At 34.0% G+C, this 25,080-nt stretch overlaps 1 protein-coding gene across 2 annotated transcripts in view; it reads right to left on the bottom strand.

Annotated features, from left to right (window-relative positions):
• Positions 1 to 10,309: 10,309 nt before the first annotated feature.
• The window catches only part of LOC123713809, a 149,128-nt gene continuing 134,357 nt past the window's right edge, over positions 10,310 to 25,080 (bottom strand). The window contains exons 11-19 of one of the 2 annotated variants that reach the window (XM_045667676.1): positions 21,097 to 21,237; positions 20,706 to 20,844; positions 19,202 to 19,402; positions 17,377 to 17,533; positions 15,565 to 15,757; positions 14,960 to 15,130; positions 14,267 to 14,438; positions 12,815 to 12,930; positions 10,310 to 12,487 (exon numbers count right to left, since the gene is read on the bottom strand). In XM_045667676.1, the coding sequence (XP_045523632.1) occupies positions 12,032 to 12,487; positions 12,815 to 12,930; positions 14,267 to 14,438; positions 14,960 to 15,130; positions 15,565 to 15,757; positions 17,377 to 17,533; positions 19,202 to 19,402; positions 20,706 to 20,844; positions 21,097 to 21,237 (1,746 nt within the window). In that variant the 3' untranslated portion in view covers positions 10,310 to 12,031. The remainder of the gene's footprint in view (positions 12,488 to 12,814; positions 12,931 to 14,266; positions 14,439 to 14,959; positions 15,131 to 15,564; positions 15,758 to 17,376; positions 17,534 to 19,201; positions 19,403 to 20,705; positions 20,845 to 21,096; positions 21,238 to 25,080) is intronic. The other variant, XM_045667677.1, reaches the window with a different exon arrangement.

Genomic DNA, 25,080 nt, shown 5'->3' with positions numbered 1-25,080 from the left:
TAAGGCCATCATTTAAATCATAGTAAAATTTATAAAAAATATTTATTAATTAATTAAGGTTTAATGTGGGTTTTGAATTTAATAAGTAATAATTCTATAATTTCGCTAGGGAGTTTGTTGTAAAAACGAATACAATTTCCATATAATGGGTGGTTTAGTGGTTTTCTTCTGGAGTCTGGTTGGTCGTACGCTTGGACTAATCTTCTTGTATAATTACTCGAAATGAGATCAGTATTTATACATGAAAGTCACCATTCATGGCACAAGGCTTTCAGAATATATTTCTAATACATTAACGTAGAATAAATCTTAAAGCTTTTAAACGATACAATTTTAAACTACAGGAGAACCATATTTTTTTGTTAATATCCATTAAATAATTATTGTTTGGAATAAAGTGGAAAGTTCTGCGAAATTTTTTGTAGTAGCCTTTCCATAACATGCATTTTCTCTAGTAGGCTACAAAGAAAGCGAAGCTTAGCACGGTTGGGCTGGTTATTATGCATGCATTTCACTTTGTATAAAGTTTTTTTTGATGAAACTTTAATTATAGCTTAGGAAAAGTCAACGTTTTTCAGTAAACATTATAACAATGAATATATATTAAATCTGATTTCTTTAGTTGCACGGAAGGTGTCCACAGTCAGTCTCCATCACGTTCGGTCTTGAGCCTTGTGTTTCACCTCGCTCCAACTCTTTCCGGCTCTCTTTGCCTCATCTGCAAGTTTGCCTGGGACTGCCACGTTTCCGCTTTTCTTGCGGATTCCAATCAAGCACCTGCTTGGGAATATGATTGGGATCCCTTCGGAGTGTATGGCGCCTATCCATTTCCATTTGCGTCACATGATCTGCTGGCTAATAGGGTTTACTCGGCCACGCTCGCAAAATTGCTCGTTAGAGATCTTCTCGGACCAAAAAGGCTGACTAGGGCTATTCATGTCATTTACTCCGTAATATTAATGAGATTTTGGAATTAAGGATTCTTTAAAAACAGTTCTTCACCCATAGTCGCACTGTTAACCTAAAAATACCCACTACAAAACCATTACGATAAATATGTAGTTATGGGCAGAAATGAACTTCTTCAGTAATTTCTCATAAATAAAAGCTTTAAGTTACCATAACAGCCTATAATGGAAATCGTATTTATTTATTATTATTGTTTTAATTCAAGTTCTTCGCTTCATATCACTGTTAACAATGTTTTTTTAATTGATAAGTAAATTAAATTCTTAAATTAAAATGAACAATAAAACAAAAAAATATCTTCAATCTTTTAGGTACAACAATATTTTTACGCACCAGCTAAGTTGTATGTATGCTTTTAAAATATTATTCAGTCATAAAGTAACAATGCAAAGTCTCGAATCAGTCGTTATCTATTCAGGTTTTGTCTGGTCGCACAATGAGCACGGAAGTGGGGTGGGGTGCGGGGGGCTGCTAATTGCAACCCACCTCTAGTAATTACCAGCTTTCAACTAATACCAGTTAAAGCTAGCTTTGCTATTTGAGAATCGAGTGTAATGGATTTTGATGTTGCCAGATGTGGAAATGAGATGTTTTGGTAATTCTATTGAGTTTTCAAAACGAGACAGACAAACCAGATATTAAAATTTCTTTAAGTATCTTTACGTATTATAAAGTTAAGTCTTTTTGTCTGTATGAATGTGATAAACTAAAACTACCAAACGGACTACCACCAAAAGATAGTGTGATTTTATGTAAGTTGCCTGTAGTATACAATTGAGGACATTGCAAGAATATGGCTTAAATATACGAAATATACGCAGGAGAGGTCACGAGCGAACTCACGCTCGAAAAAGAGTAGTTAGATGCATCGTAATTAAACTTGTCGTAATTAAAGCTGGCTGAGTTTCATGTCTGTTATTTTATGTTCTTAAGCGTGTTTGTAAACTTAGATAAAATAGGAAAAAGCCATGTAAATGATATTAAGTAGAATTATACTCATTTGTCGACTACTTGGCATGTTCCATTGGAGACCATAAGGTATTTATTTCGATGGTGTATAAATTAACTACCCATTTTCGTGATGGCATAATTTATTACCAGTATATTAAGGTTGTCACTTTACTGCTATTTATAGAATTCAAGGCTGCAAGGATTTTAAACAGAATAAAAATCCAGAAGTCCTGAATGCATAAATATTTTATAAATACATATTATTTAATCCAATAGAGCTTTGACAAACGGAAGTTTTCTCTTCATTTAGTCGTTGCCAATAATTATTAGCTATTCGGAAATTTGATAGGTTTACATCCTAAGACGGGACGATAACTTGGCTTGTAACAGATGTGTCTAGAAGTGCCTCAGAAGACGTCACAATGGAATTGCATCTCGTCACAGCGAGTAATTTATGCGTGATAGCAAACTATGTTGGTCTTACTTAGCATAGTAATAACTGGTTTAGGCCCCTTGCTAAGAGAGAGTTGGTTCAAGAGTATAATTAAATATAAATATAATAGTTTAATATATAACTGATGTTAAGTGATACCACCCATGGACATTTCGTAGAAGGCTTTCAAGTAAGTTCCTGGGCTTTTATGAATTGGTGCTTTTCTTGAAGGACACAAAAACAAATTGGTTCGGCAATACTTCAGTGGGTAGCGGTAATAGCCTGGATTTGTGTACACCGGAAGCTTATTATTTAAATAATAAGTAGCAAAATATGTTTTTATCGAATTTTCGCGTTAAAGATTCATAATATATATAAAATGTATTAAGTATTTGCCAACAACTAGGATTTAGATTTCAATTTTCTCACTTTTTGTTTCTCATTAATGAAATAAGTCACCTCTGCTATGAGAAGTATTAGAACCAGGACTGTACGTTGCCATTTAACCAAATATTAACAAATGCCTCCAAAGTTATCAAATATGTATCAGTACGTTCCGTTTACACTTCAGTCTAGACACGCTATGAGTTAGTCAAGAATCTCTCGGCAGGCAAACGGCAAAGTGTTATGTCTTATGCACTATAGGTAATCGATAAAAGGCAATCTATTAGAGTAACAATTTTTTACCAGGTTATTACATACAATATCCTTGATACGTATACTTTTATTTCAGTATTCATTTCCATCACACAAAAATACAGTATTTACAACATACTTCTTAACCTACATAATATATTTTAAAAAAATATATAAATAGTAAATAAAACAAATTTAAAAAGTTTGGTCCCTGCGGCAGTGTACCTTTAATGCTGGCAGTATTTCCTCGCTCTATAGCGATACTTATTCTTTAAGCCAAGAAAGCACCAGCTCTGGGGTTTTTTTTTGATACTATAAATATAATAACAAAAGCTTTTTCAATTACAGTACTTATTCTAACACTTGTTGTACTGTATAAACATATGTCCAAAGTATTTATTACGAGACTAGTTATAGCTGTAGTGGTGTATATTAATTTAAGAAAGTTTTTGTACACGAATCATTGTTCATAGTAGGTACATATTTTTTTTACTTTCGGTGACCGATATTTGCACTTCTAATAGTACTATTTCCTGTTAATATATGAATAACTATTATTCATGTCAATTAGTTGTTAAAAAATATATACATTCCAAGACAAAATAAACTTCTTGAACACTTTGGAATATAGATATATCTACAATCAGATAAAATCATACTATATACATATATACTACACATAAAAGTTACTAACTTACCCAATGTAAGCGAGCTATAGGTCAAGTACGTAGGTAATCATAGTGTACTTGGGATAAGTGGTTAATGCATCGCTAAGGAAGGCTTCCAAGCTCTCAGATACGTGTTAACATTGAATATTCCACTTCAAACTAAGTACAAGCAAGTGCGTTAAAACATATTCCATTAACGTATAAGTAAGGTGAAAATTCTTTAGAAACTTAACTAAAAAATCTGATGGAAACGTTAGATTTTAGCTCTGTCTTGAATTCATGTTTGAAAGTTTATATTAATTATTTAAAAAATTTAATACAAATGAGGTGTGACTGGGTTAATACTAGCTGTAGTCCGCAGTTTTACATATTTTATCAGGCTGTAGCGTATATTAAATAACCTAAAAACTTTATTATTAATAATTAAATACAAAAGGCAATTAAAAATTCTAACCAGCAACTCTTTACCTATATAATATGAGAACTATTTTCATATAAAACTCTAAAACTATGTTATTCTGTGAAAATTTTAATTATGCTCTCTTTTCTACTATGCTTGAATGTCAATCTTAAAACGCAAGAGATTCCTAATAATCACGTAATCTTAAGCATATTTACAGTTGCATTTGCATGATGAGTGTTATTAATTACAAAAATGCCCTACGATCATTAAATATATATATATAACTAGCGGATCCGACAGACGTTGCCCTGTACAAGAAAGATCTAATAATGTAAATTATTTGCGACTCCATTTGAACACACAAAATATTTCACCAATATCTGTAAAGTCGTTTAGGAGTTTAACTACGAAATATAAACGATAAATAGCCTAGATACGGAGTGCAGCACCATCTGCCGGGCTGATTTGTGAATCTAATCCATCCAGAGCGCCACCCAAACGCATGCAAAAAATAAATATTAATAAATTGGTTCAGCCGTTTAAGTGGAGTTCAGTGACATACACACTATACAAAGAATATAAGAATTAACAAATTGTCATTGATTAAGGTAAACCTACGCGTATGATACAAGTACATAGGTACTAGCGTTCCCGTCCGGTAGTGTCATATGGTCGAAGTTAGTAGTATATTGTAAATCATGAAAAACATTTAGAACCTAACCTAAAACATCTCTCCATGATAACCTTTATCCTGTCAAGACCTCAGAGGGTAGAGGGGCTCATGACCCCATATATGCTGGTATTATGAAGATGAGGATTACGATTATATCTCACTTAACCAGACCAGCAACATTTGTATTATACAGGAAAAGGTTTAAATGTATTTAAGTACTTCATTACGAGAATACACATGAGGGCTGTCAAACAAATCCTTTTACCGGTTTAATGGATTTACTTACTTTGAAATACATTATAAACTCCACTGAGAATTATATTGCGTTTCTTTAAGAATCACTTTTTTCGTGCTAGAATTGAGCAATTACTTTCAATTACTACTGAATTTAAATACACATTTACGTCTGGGCCTCAGATTTCCGTACCGGTTTCGTGATCATTTGACTTTTCTAACAGCCTACTACGGTGATCGCCTGACACACGCCGTCGACCATTTCGAGTCCAAAAATGCAGAGCGGCGCTTCGAACCTATGACCAGAGATAAGACTTACAGCGTGGAACTCCTAGTGGGTCAAGCTAGCAACAGTTACAGATCTAATCTTAAAATAAATTAAAGGCAATACTAGTAAACATACAGCTAAGTTCAATCCCTCGGAAGGTTCTATACTTTAATCACCTCATACAAATTCACAGGCGGCTTAGTGTCCACTATACCTCTATGATATAAGTTAATGTCCGGAGATAGTTCGGGTCTGGTCATTTAGTTGGTCCCAACTGAATTGCCTCGAATTAATGGTCGCTAAGTCTATGTACTGGCATCTAGATGTGACTTAAAATGTGATTTATAAATTAATTCCGCACCCGATATTATACAATCTACAATGAATAGTTTACACTATATATGCAGATTGGATTCACCTGAGATTGTTGTCGAAATTGATAATCGGTAAAAAATCTTATATTAACGATGTATAATAGGAAAGAAAAGAATAGATAAAATAAAGAATACATAATTAAGAAGAAATAAATAACCTTAGTGGAATTGAGCGGGGCACATGGCAAGAGGAACAAGAAAATATTAAACTGTTGCCCAAGGTACAGCAAACGAAAGACAACTTATAAGGTGAATATACCAAATTAAGCAGCTACTTGGCAGAGAGTAGCACAGCGCATAAAGGAATGGCGGGATTTAAGGAGGCGTTATACCTTAAAAGAATCAGATAGAAATATAAAATGGTTAAAGTGTAAATGGTGTATTGGTTGTGTGAAAGTGAAATAAAAGGCTATTATTATTATTATTAAGAGGAGCTCATTAAGTATCCTTGATTAAATGTAGAATTATGTATTTTTAAGTTGTCTATTTGCAGATTTATCCGAACCTGATCATCAGGATTGAACATTTCATAAAGTTAGTTTTTAAAAACATTTAACCTGTTTTTTTGCTCGATTATCTAGAACTTTATTCCCGTGATAGCTTCTAGCTACATAGAGACGTTTGTTAAGTTTTTGCTTTCCAGAAAATTAGGTCAGCCGAGATCACTCAAGCGCGGCTTTCTAATGTTTTGTGCAAATAAATGTGTGTGTCAGTGAACGTCAGTCTCACAAGTTTACTTTGTCGCGATTTAAAAATGTATATTTTCACATAACTCTATATAAGATACATCTTTTATAATCCAGTTTTAGTTTTTACAGTACTATACGATCGTCACAAACACGAAAGCTAATTAACAAAACAATCAATAATTTGTTGAAGTTACCTGTACATGTGTATTATAATATAATGTTGTTGTTAATATAATTGCTGTGTTAATATAATGGCCTAGTTGCGTCATCCTACAGGGCGACACTACTTTCGATAACATTGTGAGAATAGCAGTTACACACAGTGACGGCACGTGAAAAATTCTCCAGAGATTTTGCGAAGCCATCATGCGCCATAAAGAAGAGAGAGGGCCAGGGAGGGCGCTTCCGCAGCTCGTCCGCGTCTTGGAGACCACAGTGTCGCCGTTGAACCATGCAACGCATTGTGTAATCCTGGGCACGCTCTCGCTTCAGCGGGAGAATAGGGGTTACCTCGCTCCACCCAAAAGAAGGGATGCGTCAGTCTGTCCCCCAGCATTGCAGCTGTGCCAAAGTCCCATCCACATCATTCATGGCCATAGAGGACCGTGATTTCAACGGCTGATCGTGGGGCGGGATGCGGATAAGACTACGCTATTACCGTGTCCTGCTTCGAGTGATTGCTGCTGGCGCCGTAGGGAATCCCACATAGCCCTACACCACGATCAACCGGGCCGTGGTAAGGCATTTCCCCACGAAACAAAAAAGTTGCAGTCTACGAATTTAATCCCTGAGGTCGCAGGTTTGATCCAAAGGCACTAATGCCTTTTTTTATATGTGCGCACTCGCATACGCTCTAACAGTGAAGGATAAATCGTGAGGAAACCGGCATGTCTTAGACCCAAAAAGTCGACGGCGTGTGTCAGGCACAACACGCTGATCACTTACATGCCTTATTATAAAACATCAGAACTCAATAAAAAGGTTGTCGGACCTCGATAAAAGGTTGTTGTCGTAGGGATGTTCAAATGTATAGTTAGTTAAACTCTTTGTTTAAAGCTGACTAACAACCGGCTTTATTCGTTAAAATTTTAAAACACGAGCTTATAACTAACATAAAATTTGGGGTAGTGGGGTTGCGACGCTGGATTAGCAAAAGTCTATCTTTACTTATTAAAACATTCTTAAGTCTAAGTGACACTTATGTTAACCTATAAATAATAAAAGTGTAGTCGACCTATTGGACGCTATTGGAATCGAGAAAACTAAAGGGCTCATTTTGGCATCAAGTGTGTAATTATTGCTAACATTTGCTTTGCGCTTCTTATTATTATCTAACTATATATATAAGAATATGTAATCTACCTAATGTAAAAAAAAACAAAATACTACCTACCTAATGTTAGTTTATATAACTCGCTACTGATATTATTTTTTTATTATAATATATTAAGGTCAATTAGTTAACAGAAGAACAAAGTAAAAAGTGTAAATTTAAAGTAGAAGTGTAACTTTTGAAACGATAATTACAAAGCGGCGATCACATATTAAACCTTGTCAGAACAACGAATACCATCGTTTATTAAGTTCCGTGTCACGTTATTATCAAAGAATTTAATATGACGGTTCCAATTAGTCGAACCTGGACCACTGGATTGTTAATTTATATTAATTAATATAATTTACTGAATATCCTATTAATATTTTAATATAATACTGATCGCCAAGAATGGTACCCATGTCTTGAGTATTTCCTGCTAATTGACTTGCAATAAATCCTCCTTCCGTCTGTCTATGCAATGGCTACTGGTTTGATCTTCTAAATATACTCTTAATAATCCGTCACTGGTATTATTTACATTAATCTTTCTTATATCAACTAATTTTAGTAAATAATATGTATAGTATCATGTACCATCATAGATTGTACATAGTACTCTATGTGTATTTTTTTCCGATTGGATCTATGATGGTATATATATATATAAATTGACCTCGTAGGGCTTGGCACGGGTACAATTCTGCTTCTGTCCGCACTTCTTAAGAACTTTGCCCACGACAACCCAAGAACCCAATATATGAAGTTTATAGTAGAAGTTACATTAAAAAAAGATATATATTTTTTATTGTACTTTAAATTAAAAAAGTTGCTCCGTACAACACTTAAGATATAGCTAATGTTAAATTCCTGAGATTCGTTAGTTCATACTGTAAATATAAATTAAAAGAAAACACTCAATGTGAACAAGATACTTGCTAGTACGGTGAACGAAAATATTACAATGAAATATTATGAAACGAATAAAAATTCTGTAAAATACCTTTTAGTCCTTTCATCGTAAAACAATTGAAATCCAAATGCCAAATCTAGCAAAATGCATCAATGAATATTACATTTGAAATCGTGCTCATGACAATAACTAATACCCTGCATTCAAATATGGCTGCTTCGGGCGTGAATAAGCGCTAATGTGCGCCGGGCTTATTTCAAAGCTACGTGGATCATAACTAGGCTTCGTTACTGCCAATGTGTTATTGAAAATAATTCATATTAAAACAGACCTATATTTGAGTATTCGTAATAAGGTTACAAGCCCTATTCTAAAAATGTACTCCGTCAAATTATTATTATTTTAGTTAGCAGTATTATCACTTCTACCACCATTTGATAGAAAGAGAAAAATGTCCATGGTTAACAACATCTTAGTTGAAGTAAAGTTTTTAAGAATAGCCTTATTGCAGGGTCCTGAGTATGCATTTGTCTCTTTATAATAAATTACAGTTACCTCTAAGATGAAAAAGGCGTTACATAAGTCTAATTAACATTTATTTATATTTACCTTCAAATTCACTGATTCGTGAGGGCGTTAGAAAACAAAAACACGATCAACAAACTTGCAAAGAGGATCCGGAATGTTTCCAGCTGGCACGTAACCGCTCCTTCACTTGCCCTACTTGCAAGTGTGAATCTGGATTCATCAAGATCCACAGAACTCCAAATACGCTTTTCGCAAAACGCAGACAGCAGACAGTCCAAAATGGAACTGCCGGCAGTAAACCCGCGAATGGCGAAGCGACTTCCAAGCCTTAACGGAATTATAGTCAAAATAATTATGGGCTACTGGGCCTAAGTAAAGCCCGAGAAGTGCCCAGAAAACTTCTGAGCTTTTGGAACAAGCTAAGCTGACTTAACCCATAACGGACCAAATGTGCGTCAAAGTGCGGACACTAAGTCCACACTACACTACATACAAACTATACTAGTACTTTTAAAAGGGAAAATTTACGTGTGAAGAGGTTTTGGAAAAATTTACAAACTGGAAGATGGTTGCCGTGTATTGAACCCAGTGGAGGAGGCCCAGACCAGCGACACAAGATGCACGTGAAATTTAAAAAGTTCAAACGAAAAGTTTTAAGGTACAATTAATTTAGACGCTGTAGATAATTTTGATTCAGCTAGTTATTATAGAAGTTCTATAAATTGTGGGTCTGAATCGATTAGCACAAAAGTCCTAGGTTTGAAGTTGAGAAACAAATCGGACATAGAAAGGAATGATTTTATTACATTATAAGAATAATTTTTAAATCGAGCCGCTGGAAGAGGGATTGTTCATCGACGATTCGAACCGCTCTTCGTTGGATACGGTCAAGTGGAAGGAGCTGGTACTGGGGAGCCCCCGCCCAGAGGTGAGAACAGTATTCCATGTGGGGCCGTATTTGCGCTTTATAGAGTTGCAAGCGGTGGCCCGGAGTGAAGTACTGTCACGCCTTGTTGAGCACACCAAGCTTTTTGGAGGCCAATTTAGCCTTTCCCTCCAAATGACCGCGAAGCTGAACGTCGTTCGATACGTCAACGCCAAGTATTCCGATGGTGGCTGTGGCTTCAAGACTGTTTTCGAAAAGAGGAGTAGCGACAAAGGAAGTTTTTTTTAAATTTGTTTAATATATTATTAGATCTAAAATAAAACAACAATTTAAAGTATAAAATAAAAACACTTTATTTCGCATGTAAAAGAAAAAATACATTACTTACATTCGGACATTCAGATATTGCTTTAGTGCATTTTACATTTAAATAAAGAATATTAATGTTTACATATCTTACGACTAATGTGCTATTAAGCTGTAAATAAAATTAAATGACTAGACATTCTGAGATCAAATCAGCTAATTGTACAAATCGTTCTACACTTAGATAAATTTTACCTTAAGAAACTTAAGTATATTTAACAATATTTACTGATAAAATCCCATACACGAGATTTATTCAACATAATTTTATAATGATAAAAAAATTCAAAAGTAACAACATTCTTGTCATTTATATTTACCAATTCGTAGAGCCGGTAGCTACGGTGGATATGCTACGAACATCCGTTAAGGAGCTACGACAAATATAGTAATTGCATACATTTAAAGGTAATCTTATAAAAAATATTGTAAATACTGATAGCATATAACAGTGCTTTATTATAGTCGTGTATATATATATACATATGATGCAGCAACTAAAGTTTAATATATATAAATATAATATAAAAGCCTCTACTTCACATTAAAAGTTTTTAAACAAATCATATCTAAATGAACAATATTAACGTAAATTAGTTCACAGCTATTTAATATGAATAATGACGCTTTGTCGTATTTGCAAAGTCATTAAATTTTGATAGAACGGACAATCGGAATTGTCAATTCGAGCGTAAGGGAATTATGGAAACAAATCGGCTTTAGCGTTTAGTGTATGCCGTTATTTAGAATTTAACCTATAGCAATTGAAACATGCGACAGATGGAACAGATTTTTCCCACGGACTTCGAAAACATTTCATACGTTATTAAATGATCCAATTTTGTTTAGTAGTCGAATAAATTAATTTACACGTATTGCACTGCCCGAAATGTCAGTCTTTCAAAAGAAAATTTCATATAAAATACCTATATAGTTGCATGATTATTTTATATAGGTATAGCGGAAAATAATTCTGTTTAAGCAGAGCACATTAGACACATATTTACGTATAATCAGATAGCTATATCAATGATTTGTATGAGTTTGATGATATGAGAGGTTCTATTCACAAGTTGGTCCTTAGTACAACTAATGGATCTAAAGAATGCTTTACCTGCGATATTATAGTTACCGAATATAGTTTTAAACTTATTAAGCGATAAGCAGAAATTGCACGTTTAAGAATTGTGGATGCAGGAGGAATTTCCGCCAGATAGAGCTATATTTACGAGCTTTTAAAATAGTATAAAAATTAAACTATATTCGGTAGCTATAAGAAAAATAACTCTATCACAATGTTATTACGTGAATGCAAAAGCTTATTTGTATTGTGTTCTATTCTAAATATTAGTAGATTAGCTTTGAGCTCGACGGGTTCACGTTAACAATTTGTGTACGCAAACTCATTTTATATACAATACTAACACGTAATTCAAAATATTGCATACGAACAAACAGAATTATAGTGACGTTTAAACATTAATTAAATATTTTATCTAAAAGGTCTCTACAAGTACGTACCCCAAGTTGTTCCTAGTTGATTTACTAAAGAAAAGTACGACCTGCCTTTTAAGAGATATAAAAAAAATTATAAAATGTATTATTTAACTATTATTAAAAGGAAACAAAGGCGCATCAATCTTCGCTTAAAACATAAGAAAACAAATAAAAATAATTTTTTTCCAACATAGAGAACTTGGGTCTGTACTCCAATAGCTAGCCAGATTACACTTCAAGGTCAAATTGATCCATCAAACGATTGCTGTCGGGCGAATCGTCAGCGAATTTTATTTCGTTTGACGAATCATCCGCGAATCTTATATCGTTAAAATCACTCCTCTTCAGCGTGCTGTCCTTTTCTCTGGTCTCCGTCACCCTTTTCAGCGTCGAATCATCGGACTTCCTGTGCACCTTGGCCGGGGACATCGAGGTGAGATCCTTCATCGGAATATTCACGGGAATCTCTGATTTTTTCCTCTTATTCCTTTTGGGCAGTTTGGGCGAGTTTTGCAAATCACTGATGCTGAAGTTCAGAGGGTGAATGACGCTCCTGTCGAGCGCTTTGCGGAATTTGATGGACTCGTTCGAGTGATTTGTTGGCATTCTCTTCAGCGTGGACGGGTCTTCGGGTGACTCGGTGTTGCTGCCGGGATTCGGTCTCAGTTCTTTCGGGATCAATTCCTGTACAAATAAAAATTCAAATGAACCGAGCAATATTTTTTATCAATATGTTAAATTTCAGATTTAATTTTGTTTGTTGTAAGTTTACTATTTATCGTTATTAACAATATAACGACACCCAAACCTATTTATTACGTGATTTTTAATTGTTTAAAATATTTGCGACGCTCAATTTCTTAATTTGGCAACTGCACATCTAAAAGATCTTACTTTATGCAACCAATACGAATAAATTCATTTTCATTTAATTTGAGACGTAGTTGCTACTTATCGTGTTTGTATCGTTAACTGTACAAGCTAACATTTTCTTTTAAGTAGAAGACTTACTTCGTAAATAGGAGCCTTGCTCTCATCCATCTCTCTAATGATGTCACCCTCGTCCAGCGGCGGAATCCAGACGAGAAACGCCGGGTCCATTCCTAAGTACGAACCGGGAACGGAACCTGGCATACAATGGGAATAGTATTTATAATAGAACTGGGACATAATCATAATTAATGGCAATGGGTCTTTAAGGTCAACAACTATTTTTTTAACGGAAATAGAACACAAAACGCGGAGTTGGTAGTTTGACAAAATAACCAACGAGATAGTGTGTGTGATACTAGAAAGGTTATGGAAAACATCATACTGTATTTATTTAAAATAAATACCTAGGGGACAGACAAATAATTATTTGTGTTTTTCAATTTTAACCAACACAATTATATTCGTGGTTCAACAATTTCAATCAAATATTATCGGGAATAAATCAACGTTAAATTATTATCCTCTATCTATATAATAATATCCTTTATGATTAATTTAATTATATTAACTAAATTATTGACATATTAATTATGTTGATCGTCGAAGGTCTAAAATTCCAAGTTCCATAAAATATTTTAATTAAACTAATAATTTATTTACAAAGTTTGGCCGCTCCACGCTGTGCTTGCAAGTCTTGATTATATTTAAAATCTAAGTAACGTATACTAAAGTCCCACGGTCTTCTCCGGTATAACTAGGAATACACAACAATCTTACTACTTACCGTAAATTTGTGTCCCGCTTGGTGTAGTGAAAGTTTTAGTTTTTACTGTTTGATTGTGTCTTTTCTGACCAGTTTAACTTTAACTTAAATATACATATTTTTGATACAAAACTGAACAGATATTTGCCCATATTCCCACCTGATGTTAAGTGACATGAGGTCTATTGGATGCCACGCCTATCTAGGAGACGCATGTTTAACCATCGCTTAAATCAACCCAAATTACACTGTCTAGGGATGATGGAGTAAGGAGTTCCACTCCTTTGCTTTTCTTTTCTTGTAATTTTAAGCATGTTTCCAGACTAATTAATACAAAAAAACAAAACGTTTTACTGAAGACTGACATTGTTTTTTGTTATATTTGATATACATTGTTTAAAATTCAAATACTCCAAATTAGGTATGTGTATCAGCTTTCGTGCCTAAACAAAAATAATTTTATTATACTAATACTAAACAAAAATAATAATCGATGAACATGCATGGTGTCATGTGGAAGCGAGAGAGGCATGTGAGTACCGTACAAGTGGAGATTCGTCTCTACCCCTCGGCAAAATGACGTGAAAAATTAAATAAAATATTAATTTAGAAGACACGTTTCTTCTATAACTTAAAAAAAATCTATTACTTCTTTAATATTTAACTGGAAACTTTAAAGGCACTTTTTGTATATTTAGGAAGTTATATATATAATATAGAATAAAATGTTTTATGGTACGAGAATTCATAGAAAAGTTCCCATTTACATTTACCCGCATTATTGACTTCATAGTCGTAATAGTCGATCTCCATCTCGGGATGTGAGGTCAGACTCAAGTCCGATCTCAAGAGCCGTCGGTTGCAGCTCTCTTTCGTGTGCTTAGGGTTGTCGCGGATATGGGCGGACGAGACTCCGCTTAGTGCTGGGGAGTACCAGCCCTGGAACAAAATACACATTGAACACGTCTATATGGACACATATAGTTGTTTCTGTATTTATTTATTTAAACTTCGGTACTTACATTAAAATATTAGCAATAGATAAATAGCATAAATTAGGACGAGCGGCCTCATATCTAACAAGCGATGTCTTCCTGTCATATCTTCGTACATAACATACAATACACTAATAAAAAATACATCGAATTGATAACTTTCTTTAGCTTTTTACGTCAGTTAAAAAATCAGTTTGTTATGTCTACTCTTCTAGCAATGTGCTTTTAACACTAGGTGCTACCTTAATATTATGTCAATTAATATTATTTTGCGATAGAGTTAAAGATATTTTGTAGTTTTCGAACATAATTTTTTTTTATATCCCCGACTGTTGTGGCTCATTTCATGGACATATTTGTTAAACTTAGCTAGAGTGCCATAGTATATAATTCTCTATTAATAGTACTTTCCTATTAAAGCTGTAAAAATAATCACAATTACAAAAACGACACAAGACCACTAACGTTAGTCAGAGTAGCGGCTGACGTGGACGAGGCAACGCTCTGTACGTCCTTTTCCCATAAACTGTCGTGGTCTTTCTCGCTGTAGCTGTCTCGCTCGCTCACGCTTGTCACGCTCGTGTTCACTTCGGCTGTTATCGCCTCGCTCGTTGACGCTTGCGGGGTTGACGTCATCTGTCAAGTTGTCAATTGTTATTAGGTACGAATTAGACCTATAAACTTTGGCTAAGAAAATATTGCGTAAACATAAAAGACAAGTAGGTGATCAGCCTCCTGCGCCTGACACACGCCGTCGACTAAATGGGTATAAGGCAAGCTGGCTTTTCCTTCACCGTTCAAGCGAATGAAGTCAAGTTCGTAGAAAGAAAGTCCATCGGTACAAGGACGGAGATCAAACGTTGGACTTCAGGGATAAGAGTCGCACGCTGAAGTCAGTAGCCAACATTGCTTTTACGTGTAAATTATAAAAAAAACTTAGAGTAGAGAATTGTATATCCCAAATTTTCCAAAAATATCCTTTTATACCGTTGTATAATACAATCTTTAGTTGAGTAAGAAAGAAGTCAACAGAGTAGGTCAGATATTATTGGGACGTTATAATTAATTACTTGAACAGAAGCATGCGACACGGTGTGTGAACGACGTAGCGGCGACTGTCTAACGCTTCCAGCGACAGGGGCGCTGCTCGCAGACACGTTCTCCGGTGTTACCGTGGCTTGAGAAGCCTGGCTCGCCCCGCTGCAAGCGCTCGTTACGCTGACCGCGTCAGCCTCCATGTCAGATGTGGCGTCGTCTTCGTCCCTGTGCCGTAGATCAGAAATTAATACAAATGTTTTGCTCATTGTTTTTGGATTGAATGTAGATACGCACTTCCTTGATAATTTTTATAGTATTAATTGCATTGATTATAAGACGCCTAAAAAGAACTAAACCTTTTGTCAATAAACCTAGTGTAGTAAATATAAGTGCAAGTGCGGTATCTCGGACACACGAACATAGTGTCAAAACATTAAAGAAGACTAAGACTGTTAATGAACATTACCTAAGTTTAATAGATTAGTAATGTAGAAAATTAAGTCAACATAATATTACTTATTGGCCATAATTATTGTATAGGCTAGATTGTAATTCATATAAAATCGCACTCTTTTTTGTGAACTTTATTGCAATAGAATATTTAAAAAAATTGGATTAATTGGTTTAAGGGAATAACGTCATCTTTACAACATGGTTTGGAAACATTTAATTGAAAGAATTATAATATTAAAATCTATTGAAAATGTTATATTTGTTAGCCTAATAAAGAATTGTCGACGACCAATCCCTTTCCGAGCGGTTTGATCCTTGGCATTGCGTAGAGATATGAGGCCTCTTTGCATCTTCTACCGCGTTTATCGTGGAGTGTTCTGAGAAATTGTACGGCTTAATACCTGCAGCTGACTTTTATCATCGTTCGTCTAGGTCGTGTATCATCGAAATTCCACTCGACCAAAACTGAGCATTAATTAAGGCAGTTTTTGCCACTACCACTATGTGGAACCAGCCCACTAAAGCATTTTCGAACCAGAGAAAATTAGGGATCTTTCTTCAAGAAAAGAGCAAATCAATTATTAAAAGGCCTGCGGCTACGCACACGCGAGCCCTTTGGTATTGAGTGTCATAGACACTACCGACGGCGGTAATAATAATAATAATTTATTGCAAGAGTATGGTACAAAAATGTGTTAGGTGGTACAATCGTAAGTTCGCATATCCTGCCACACACAATGGAGCGCAAATTTGACTTTAAAGGAATTTTACATTTTACATTATTAGTCATAGGAATTGGTCAGTTCTTATATTATTTGTATCGTACATATCATATCATATGTTATTAAATTTATATTAACTACAGTATCACTTAACATCAGGTGAGCCTCCTGCCCGTTTGCCCGCTTGTTCTATAAAAAAAAGAAACAAAAGCAACGAAAATTGTCTATCATCATACAAATAAATAAATATAGTTACCATATCAAAACATACTTTGCGCATCACAAACAGAAAACACTTAGAAGTTAGTACCAACCACAAACAATATCAGCCAAATAAATAAAGTTTATTAATTATTGTATAGATAAAAGTTCCCCTCGATTTGTGACTTCTATTTAAAACCCTCATTAAGTGAGAAACAAGTTGAACGTGCACAAACAATGGGACCAACCGTCACTAATTACACTTCACTTGAGTGCAATAAGTGTTATATTTTGATGACTCTTTATTTGCCAGTTAATTATCACTTGGGGTAAGACAAAGAAACTTATGAATGGGGAATTGTCTTTCTTTTATAATCGTGACTGGTTAACTAAATTTATTAAATTCAATTACTGTAAATCTTTGCTAAGGAGATGTGCATCAAAACCAGTATGTCACTTATAACATACCTGTTTCCCGCTTGTCCTGAACCCCTATCGCAGTCTCTAAGCCTCGTGTGCCGCCTCCGGGGCAGCAGCCGTCGCAGTGACACTCCGCCACCGACCACCTCGCTGAGCAAAGTGCTTCGAGATCCAGACGCTCCCATTTCCAGGGAAGCTGAACATGCTGAAAAAAGCCATCAGGTAAGAATAACATAATATGACAAAAAACGCCACCAATAAAAAAAATGCCACACAGCAGCCATCTCTGTAACCCTCTCATCTTTAATCTTTAATTTTTCTTGCGATTACGACGTGATATACAATATTTTAACTCAGCCGATCGCAACTTGTCACATTTGATACTTAGTTTTTGTATCGTTTGGGTTAATGCTGGACGCATTTTTAATTTGATTACATCCTTGCCAATGACTTTTATTAGTTACGCTCTCAATTGAATAATTTCTTAGTGAGGGTTTGTGCGTGTTTTGAATAATTTCAAAGCAAAGTAATTATTACTATATTTCCCATACTAATTTCCTCCTTATCAATTGCTTACGACTGATGATTGTGTTTTTTTTTCATGTTAAGAATATATGGAGACGAGGTATGTGTTCAAGGATCATTAACCATTCTTTGAGGGACAAATGTTTTACAGAAGTTCTAGTTCTTCCATTAATTAGTCGCAAGATATAGACAATGTAGTAGGAAAATAAATATATTTAAAAGAAATAGTTACTTAGTACAATAATACTTTATTCCGACTTTTATCGACATATAACCCGTTAAAATATACAAATAATATCCTTGAATTGAACAACTTATTCAATCAATAATAATACATGTTTGTGTAGATATACTAGTCTGTGGCTTTATCAATTATCTGTGGTTTAATTCATTAGCCATCTAGATAACATATATGCATCAAAAAATACCGTAGTTTTATATGTATCGGTGTTTTTAAAACAAGTAATATAACTACGTAGTTATTTAATTTGCCGTTAAATAAAGGCCTGGTTTGATTACACTATTTTATGCGTAAATTCTTAAATTGTTGAAAATAGTGGAACTAAGAAAAACACTTTTTGAACGGATTGAAGCTATGTATTATAAGTTTTTAATAATAATATATAGCTTCAATCCGTTCAAAAAGTGTTTTTCTTAATGTGTAAAAGCTATGTTAACAAAAGACAATAATAGTGGAACTTATGGCACGAGGAACAGAAAAGTGGAGCAACAAAGTATTAAACAGGTGCCCAATGTACAATAAAAGCAAAAGAGGAAGACCATTTAGAAGGTGGATAGACCACTTAAATGAAACAGCAGGTGGCACATGGCAGAAAGTGGCAGAGTGCAAAAAGTGGCACTTGACTTGGAGGAGGCTTTTGCCAAAAAAAGGAACATATGTAGAAAGAATGACATGATATAAATATAATAATTTATTTAAACTTCGTTACCATAATATACATAATTATACAAATAAAAAAAAAACAAAAAGTAAGTAGGTTAAATAAGATATTAGGCAACAGGCGGCCTTATCGCTAACAAGCGATTTCTTCCAGGCAACCCTAATATGGAACAATTAAAGAAACACCTACTGAGTGTAAAGTACATGAATTGCATAATTAATTAACAAACTTAACTCAAAATAACATCCAAAGAAAAAATATAAATTATAATATGTATAAACAGATATGTAAAAACTATGCCAAAAGTTAATTGATTCACAATTTATATATAAGTAGTAGCTTTTTAAATAAATTTAAACACTGAGCTCGGCTGAATGTCTCTCATTTATTTAAATGTATAGTGAAAAGGCTTTTATTATTATATTAACTGTGCAGAAAATCTTTACCATCGCTATCAGTGAGCGACTCCTTATCAGCGGCGCGTTGGTAGGCTCTCGTGCGATGAGCGGAATGCAAAGCTAACAGAATGGCGGCCAAGGCAGCGAGGGCCGCTAACGCTGCAGCTGCCGCTCGCGCTCCGCCACCTCCGCGCCACCACGCTACGGTAGCCACCGACGCCCACGCTGCTGACGCGTTGCGGATTGGCTCTGATGAAATTTTATTAATTACTAGCGGATCCCACAGATTTCGTTCTGTCAAAAAGATTTGAAATGTGGCAGTTTTTTATAACCAATTTTATAGTCGGCGCAAAAAATTGTCATGATGATAGACCGATGTGTGAGGTTGAGCTCGGGTGACCAAAGTATCTTCGCTTCCACGAACTTTGGCCACTCTTCTGTGACCCACTAAAAAACCCTGACTGGGATGTCTGCTAGAGGGCTTTAAACTAAAAGGGCTTCAACTAAACTTGGTTGGAAAATAATCTAAAAGGATAGTGGGAATCTAAAAGTGACAAATATTTTAAAATTCTGTGCCTCATTGGTATATTTTCCTATTAATATGTATTCAAATAATTTTGCTCAGATAGGGATATTAATTTAATAATTCAAAAATAAATCCTTTCTTTTAACGCGATTTGTTTTAGTGAGTGCTCGTAATTCACTAGTCATGTCAATCAAAATTTATAATAAACTACCGGAGACACTGAGAAATGAAAAGAAGATACATATATTTACAAACAAACTAAAAAAACTTCTTATACGTAAATGTTATTATAGCGTTAATGAGTACCTAGAAGATAAAAATATAGCTTAATTTCATGATTATTAATCCCTAAATATACAAAATTCAATAAATAAAAAAATGTTATTCTATGTAATTGGTACTAGCCGGGTGTGTGAAGTTTTATGTGCTATTTTTATTGTGTTGCTATTAGCTATGTTATATAGGTTTCGTAATGCCTTCTTTTGCTGTGCCCGAACAGGGTCCATAATATTGTACTTAGCTTTAAGCCTCTTAAACATCTTTTGTAAACGTTATGGAATGCAAATAAATACATGAATACATAATTTAATATGATTTTTATTGAATAGCAATAAAGTTCAAATTGACTCTACATTTTATTTACAAAACGTTTGTATGGGACAAAGAAAGGGCTGTTTTAGGGTTTTCCCGGAAATTATTCGAATTTTTCTCGCCGTAAAAACCAACCTGAGACTTCAACGAACATTAAAAAACAAGAATTGGTACAATTGTTCCAGGCGTTGTAGAGTTATGCGTTTACCAACACATTTTGCGATTCATTTTTATATTATAGGTATATTAAGAATCAAGTAAACCGATTTGACTGATATTCTTGGACGACTGGAAGTAGAATTGTTTTTTTTATAACATTAATTAGTATATATTATTGTATAGTTGACATTTTAAAAGAATTTAGTAAAAATAAATACATAGTCTTGTTCAAAGTATTAAACATATATAAGATTGACAGATATATCATCCAATTACCACTCTGTGTAGCATGCGCCAAAAAGCCGCCCGCGCATCGTTCACTCACGTCATTGGAGCGTAGTTCGACGAGTATGTGTCTCCCACCTGTGATCTCCACCATACCGCTGCTGTCTGTCGTCATTTCTACTTCACTGGACTGGTAAAAGTTATTGGCTAATTAGTTCTTTGTTGACATTAAATAATTATTATTATTATTATAAAATTATAGTTTTAACTGAACCAATTAAACGTAAAGCAATTTAACGAATTGTTATACTTGTCTAATCAAAAACAAATCAATCAAAACCACTTTAATTGTTTTCCTTCTAAAATATTTTGCTTTAGATCAAGCACATTCCATCTCACTTAAGGTATAAATTGTTTAGCCGTAAGTTTCAGGTAAACTTACCACAGCGCTAGTATCGGGGCCGTCCCATGAGGCTAAAAGGGGTGAGCCCAATGAGTCCCCGTCACGAGCCCTGAGGGACTGACCCGCACACGGTAAGCGAACTGCCTCGAACCGGACCCGCACTGTTAACCCTTCTTCCGCCTGTAATGTTGCCAAATGTATCACTTTCTGAAAGCGATCAATAATCATATGTCCCTTGAGTCTACGACGGTGTTTACCTGCTGTTAAGTAAAGTAACTAAAAGGTATTTTGATCGTGAGTATGATATTTTTAAAATATATCTGAAACCAAACTGCTGCTTCTAATAAAAGAGGCTTTAGACGACGTAAAGGTCGCTAGTGTCAAACTGAAACCAATCCATAAGCTTTACAAAATTAAAATCACTAACTTATAAAGCCTGCGTCTAATATTTATATATAATTTTTTAGTGCTGGTGAGCAGTGGCCAACACTCATATCTGAGGTGGTAGATTCCATCCGCAACATCGGTAACATTCTCTCGAACGGTGAAGGTTAACATCGTGAGGAAACCGGCTTGCCTTAGACCCTAAGTCAAAGGTGTCAGCGTGTACAGGAGGCTGATCTTCTACTTAGCTATTAGATTGAAAAATAGCCATGGAACAGATACAGGAATCTGGGACCTAGACCTAAAAAAGTTGTAGCGCCACATATAAATTTTTTTAGTGCTACTTTTGATTCTGTTGCTATTCTGATTTTTCATACAAATATTTAGGTAGCTTTTGTCTACTATGTCAGAGTCAGCGTGACATGACATGCCATACATTTGACATGGTAATGTTGAGCATAAAATTAAAGGATTAAAAGTTCACTTTTACAAATGCATTTCTATCTGTCTGAATTAACGAAATTTCCAATTTTAACTTTGTAATACAAAAATCATTTTCGTCGTTATTTTAATGATAATTGTTCTTTACAATGGTTTTTGTTGAAATCAGTTCAACTGTGGATGACAATTTTAAATGATTTGTTCTTTTAATAAAAGGATGATAAATATTTAATAATAAATTTAATGACATTTCAATATATATTTTAAAATACAGTTTTTTTTTTGTTTTAAAGTTTTTTTAATAGATGTCCTTGAGCCTCCTTTGGAAATAATAAATGCCGGTGACCTCGCAATGTGTTCCTTAATTATAGAAGCAAATGTTAATTAAATTGAGAAAGAAATCCACAGCCGGGTTCGAACGCACGACTTAACTGTTGAGAGTCAACTCAACTAAGTCTTCCGGTATACGACATTAAGATATGTATATAAAACTTGTTTGAATTTTGAATTTAACTTTTTTAATAGTAGGTATTCGTGTACTGTATTTTTTGAGACAGTTTTTGTTTGTTAAACCATAAACCGCAACCTTCAAACGCTGCAATACACATGCCTAAACATAGGGAGGTAAATTTGTATAGATAAAGTTTTCTGCAATTTTTATCAAGTGCAGAATATAATGCGACTATTACCAATTCATTAATTTCAAGTCCTAACGGAGTCTTGAATCTCATCATTCGAAGCTTACGTTTCCAATCTGCACCGGAGTTTCGGTTGATCTGCTTTAAATAGCCAAGAGGATGTTTGTCAAGTCGAGCAAACTTGGCTCGGACGTGACTTCACTTGTCAAAACATTTGTAGGTCGTAGCTAAAATGCTTACTGCAGTCTGTAGATACTCAGAAAGTAGTTTGTTTCATTTTATATAGTACAGAATTTACTAGTGTCATTGACACGAAGTAATCTTGGAATATACATATTTGAATGATATCTTTGACTCCTTCTGACAACAGACTTTTTCAGGATAGAAATTATATTTTTTTCTATAGTAAATTTTCCCATTTTCCAGCGTTAAAATAAACTAAATAACGGTACACTTAAATAGGTATTTTAAATGTAAATATGATAATAAGTCAATGATTTAATTGTATAAACTTTTGACTTTGCTCACGAATTTATATCGAAGGTTGAACTAACAGTGGATATTCTATTCGAAAATTTATGTCTAAAAGGATGTCAACTAGTGCAAATTTACGATTTCCCCGTTTGCCGGGAAAATTATTGAAAACCGGGTAAACTAAACGAGCCTGTATCGGAGTTATTACTTGGCGATGGAAAATCGGCAAGTTTTGATGGCTTTTAGCAACATTCAATATAACTTTCATTGCACCGTTTCAGAGTTGCCTGTTTTCTAAATGAAATTTTAAAGTTATAAAATAAATTGTGCTGGAATATGCAATTATTTTATGCTCAATTTTCTTTGTATATGACAATTTTACTCCTCAACATTTTGTATCCCCTTTTAGCAGATCAATATTCAATTGCCGACATATCAATACGAGTACAGGTAATCAATATTATATATATATTTGAGAATTCTAACGTGTAATATGGTCGTCAAAGTTTTGAGGTATTTCACAGTACTTATCAAAAATACACACGACAGATAGTTCTCGACTAACCAAGTTTATAACCACGATACAAAAAATGTGAGCGTTCACGGGACGCCTGGCAGATGTGAAACATCGACATTATTTTGTAAAAGTAATATGCAGAAAAGAACATATTGTGATAGGAACTAAATATGTCATAATGATAAAATAAAATATTACGATTTCTATTTATTGAATAAACATTTATTTTCATTAAATACAAATATTTACGAATTTATTTCAAATCGTGACTACTTAATTCGTTTAATCAGTGCTTTCGGTAATAGTTATATTCGATGTTGCCTCTGAGGTATTTCTGTGACAATTGGTCGATGGTAACTGAAGTATGTTACAAAAGTATTGGACATAACATTAGTAATTTTTTATTGGCTTCAATATATTAGTAAACTCAAGAATCTTAGCTAGTTATTTTAATATATTACTAAAATCGTAAATTATAAGTATCAATAATGAATGTTTCACAATAAATTTGTTTGTTAATTGTTACAATAATAATTATCAATAATTATCGGTTTTACGTGCGGCTATAGATGTTTCACATCAAAAAACTTTGTTTATATATATATTTATATAAGTAGTAATGAGAAATAACTGGAACTTGGATGGAAAACAACTCTAAATAAAGCGTTGCCTTCAATCAGACGTACTCGAAATTAACACAATGGCTTGATATCAGAGTCAGTATTGGAGCTACATGCTAGTCGCTTCCTTGACCTAACTAAGTTATTGCTTGTAACTTACGTCTGCAAGATATAGCTCACATTGTGGAATGGGTTTATTGACTTATAAGCTTTATATGGCCACACACAACAATAGAGGTTGAAACGTAAACAACAATGCAGTTTTGAGTTTTGTCATGTTACCAGGCAAAATAAATAAATCCAGTGGGGCAATATAGAATGAATTATTGTTCGTTTATAGGCAAGTAGGTTATTAGTTCTCAATGCCTGACACAGTTGACGTTTTGTTTAAAATATAGTGGTTACGGATTTATATGAGATATTTGTTTGATAATCATAATATTCCGTTAAAAAATAAAATAAACGAAGATAAGGTTGAAATTTTTAGCTTTTATCTACATAAGAGTCATATAACGGAAAACATGATAAATGGCCATATAAACGTGCTTCTCTACGATTCCCAACTTTTCTGTCTTTGGTTGAGAATTTTTAAATCTAAAATGTTGAAGCATACTCAGTACAAGTTTACAGATGGTTTTAAAAGTTAAATTACAGTTTTAATGTTAGCTTTATTAAACTTTATTAAATATTACATTTTCACTGCTACCTTATCTGTGTGAAATGAGATTATAATATTTGTAGTTCATTTAAAAAAACCTTACTGGTAAATATAAAAAAAAATAAGATATATCATTTTAGTGCAAGAATTTATACCTCATTACATTATAATAAAAATGAATACCATAAAAATTATAAGGGATGCAACGGGCAGTCTTATGGCTAATAAGTCATTACTTCCCGGCAATCCTAGTGATGAAAAAAAACTAACAACACATAGTTAAAAGGTTTG

This window comes from Pieris brassicae, chromosome 8, assembly GCF_905147105.1.
Source record: "Pieris brassicae chromosome 8, ilPieBrab1.1, whole genome shotgun sequence".
Classification (NCBI taxonomy): domain Eukaryota; kingdom Metazoa; phylum Arthropoda; class Insecta; order Lepidoptera; family Pieridae; genus Pieris; species Pieris brassicae.
Note: the sequence above shows the minus strand (reverse complement) of the source record. Positions and strands in the feature narration are given on the sequence as shown.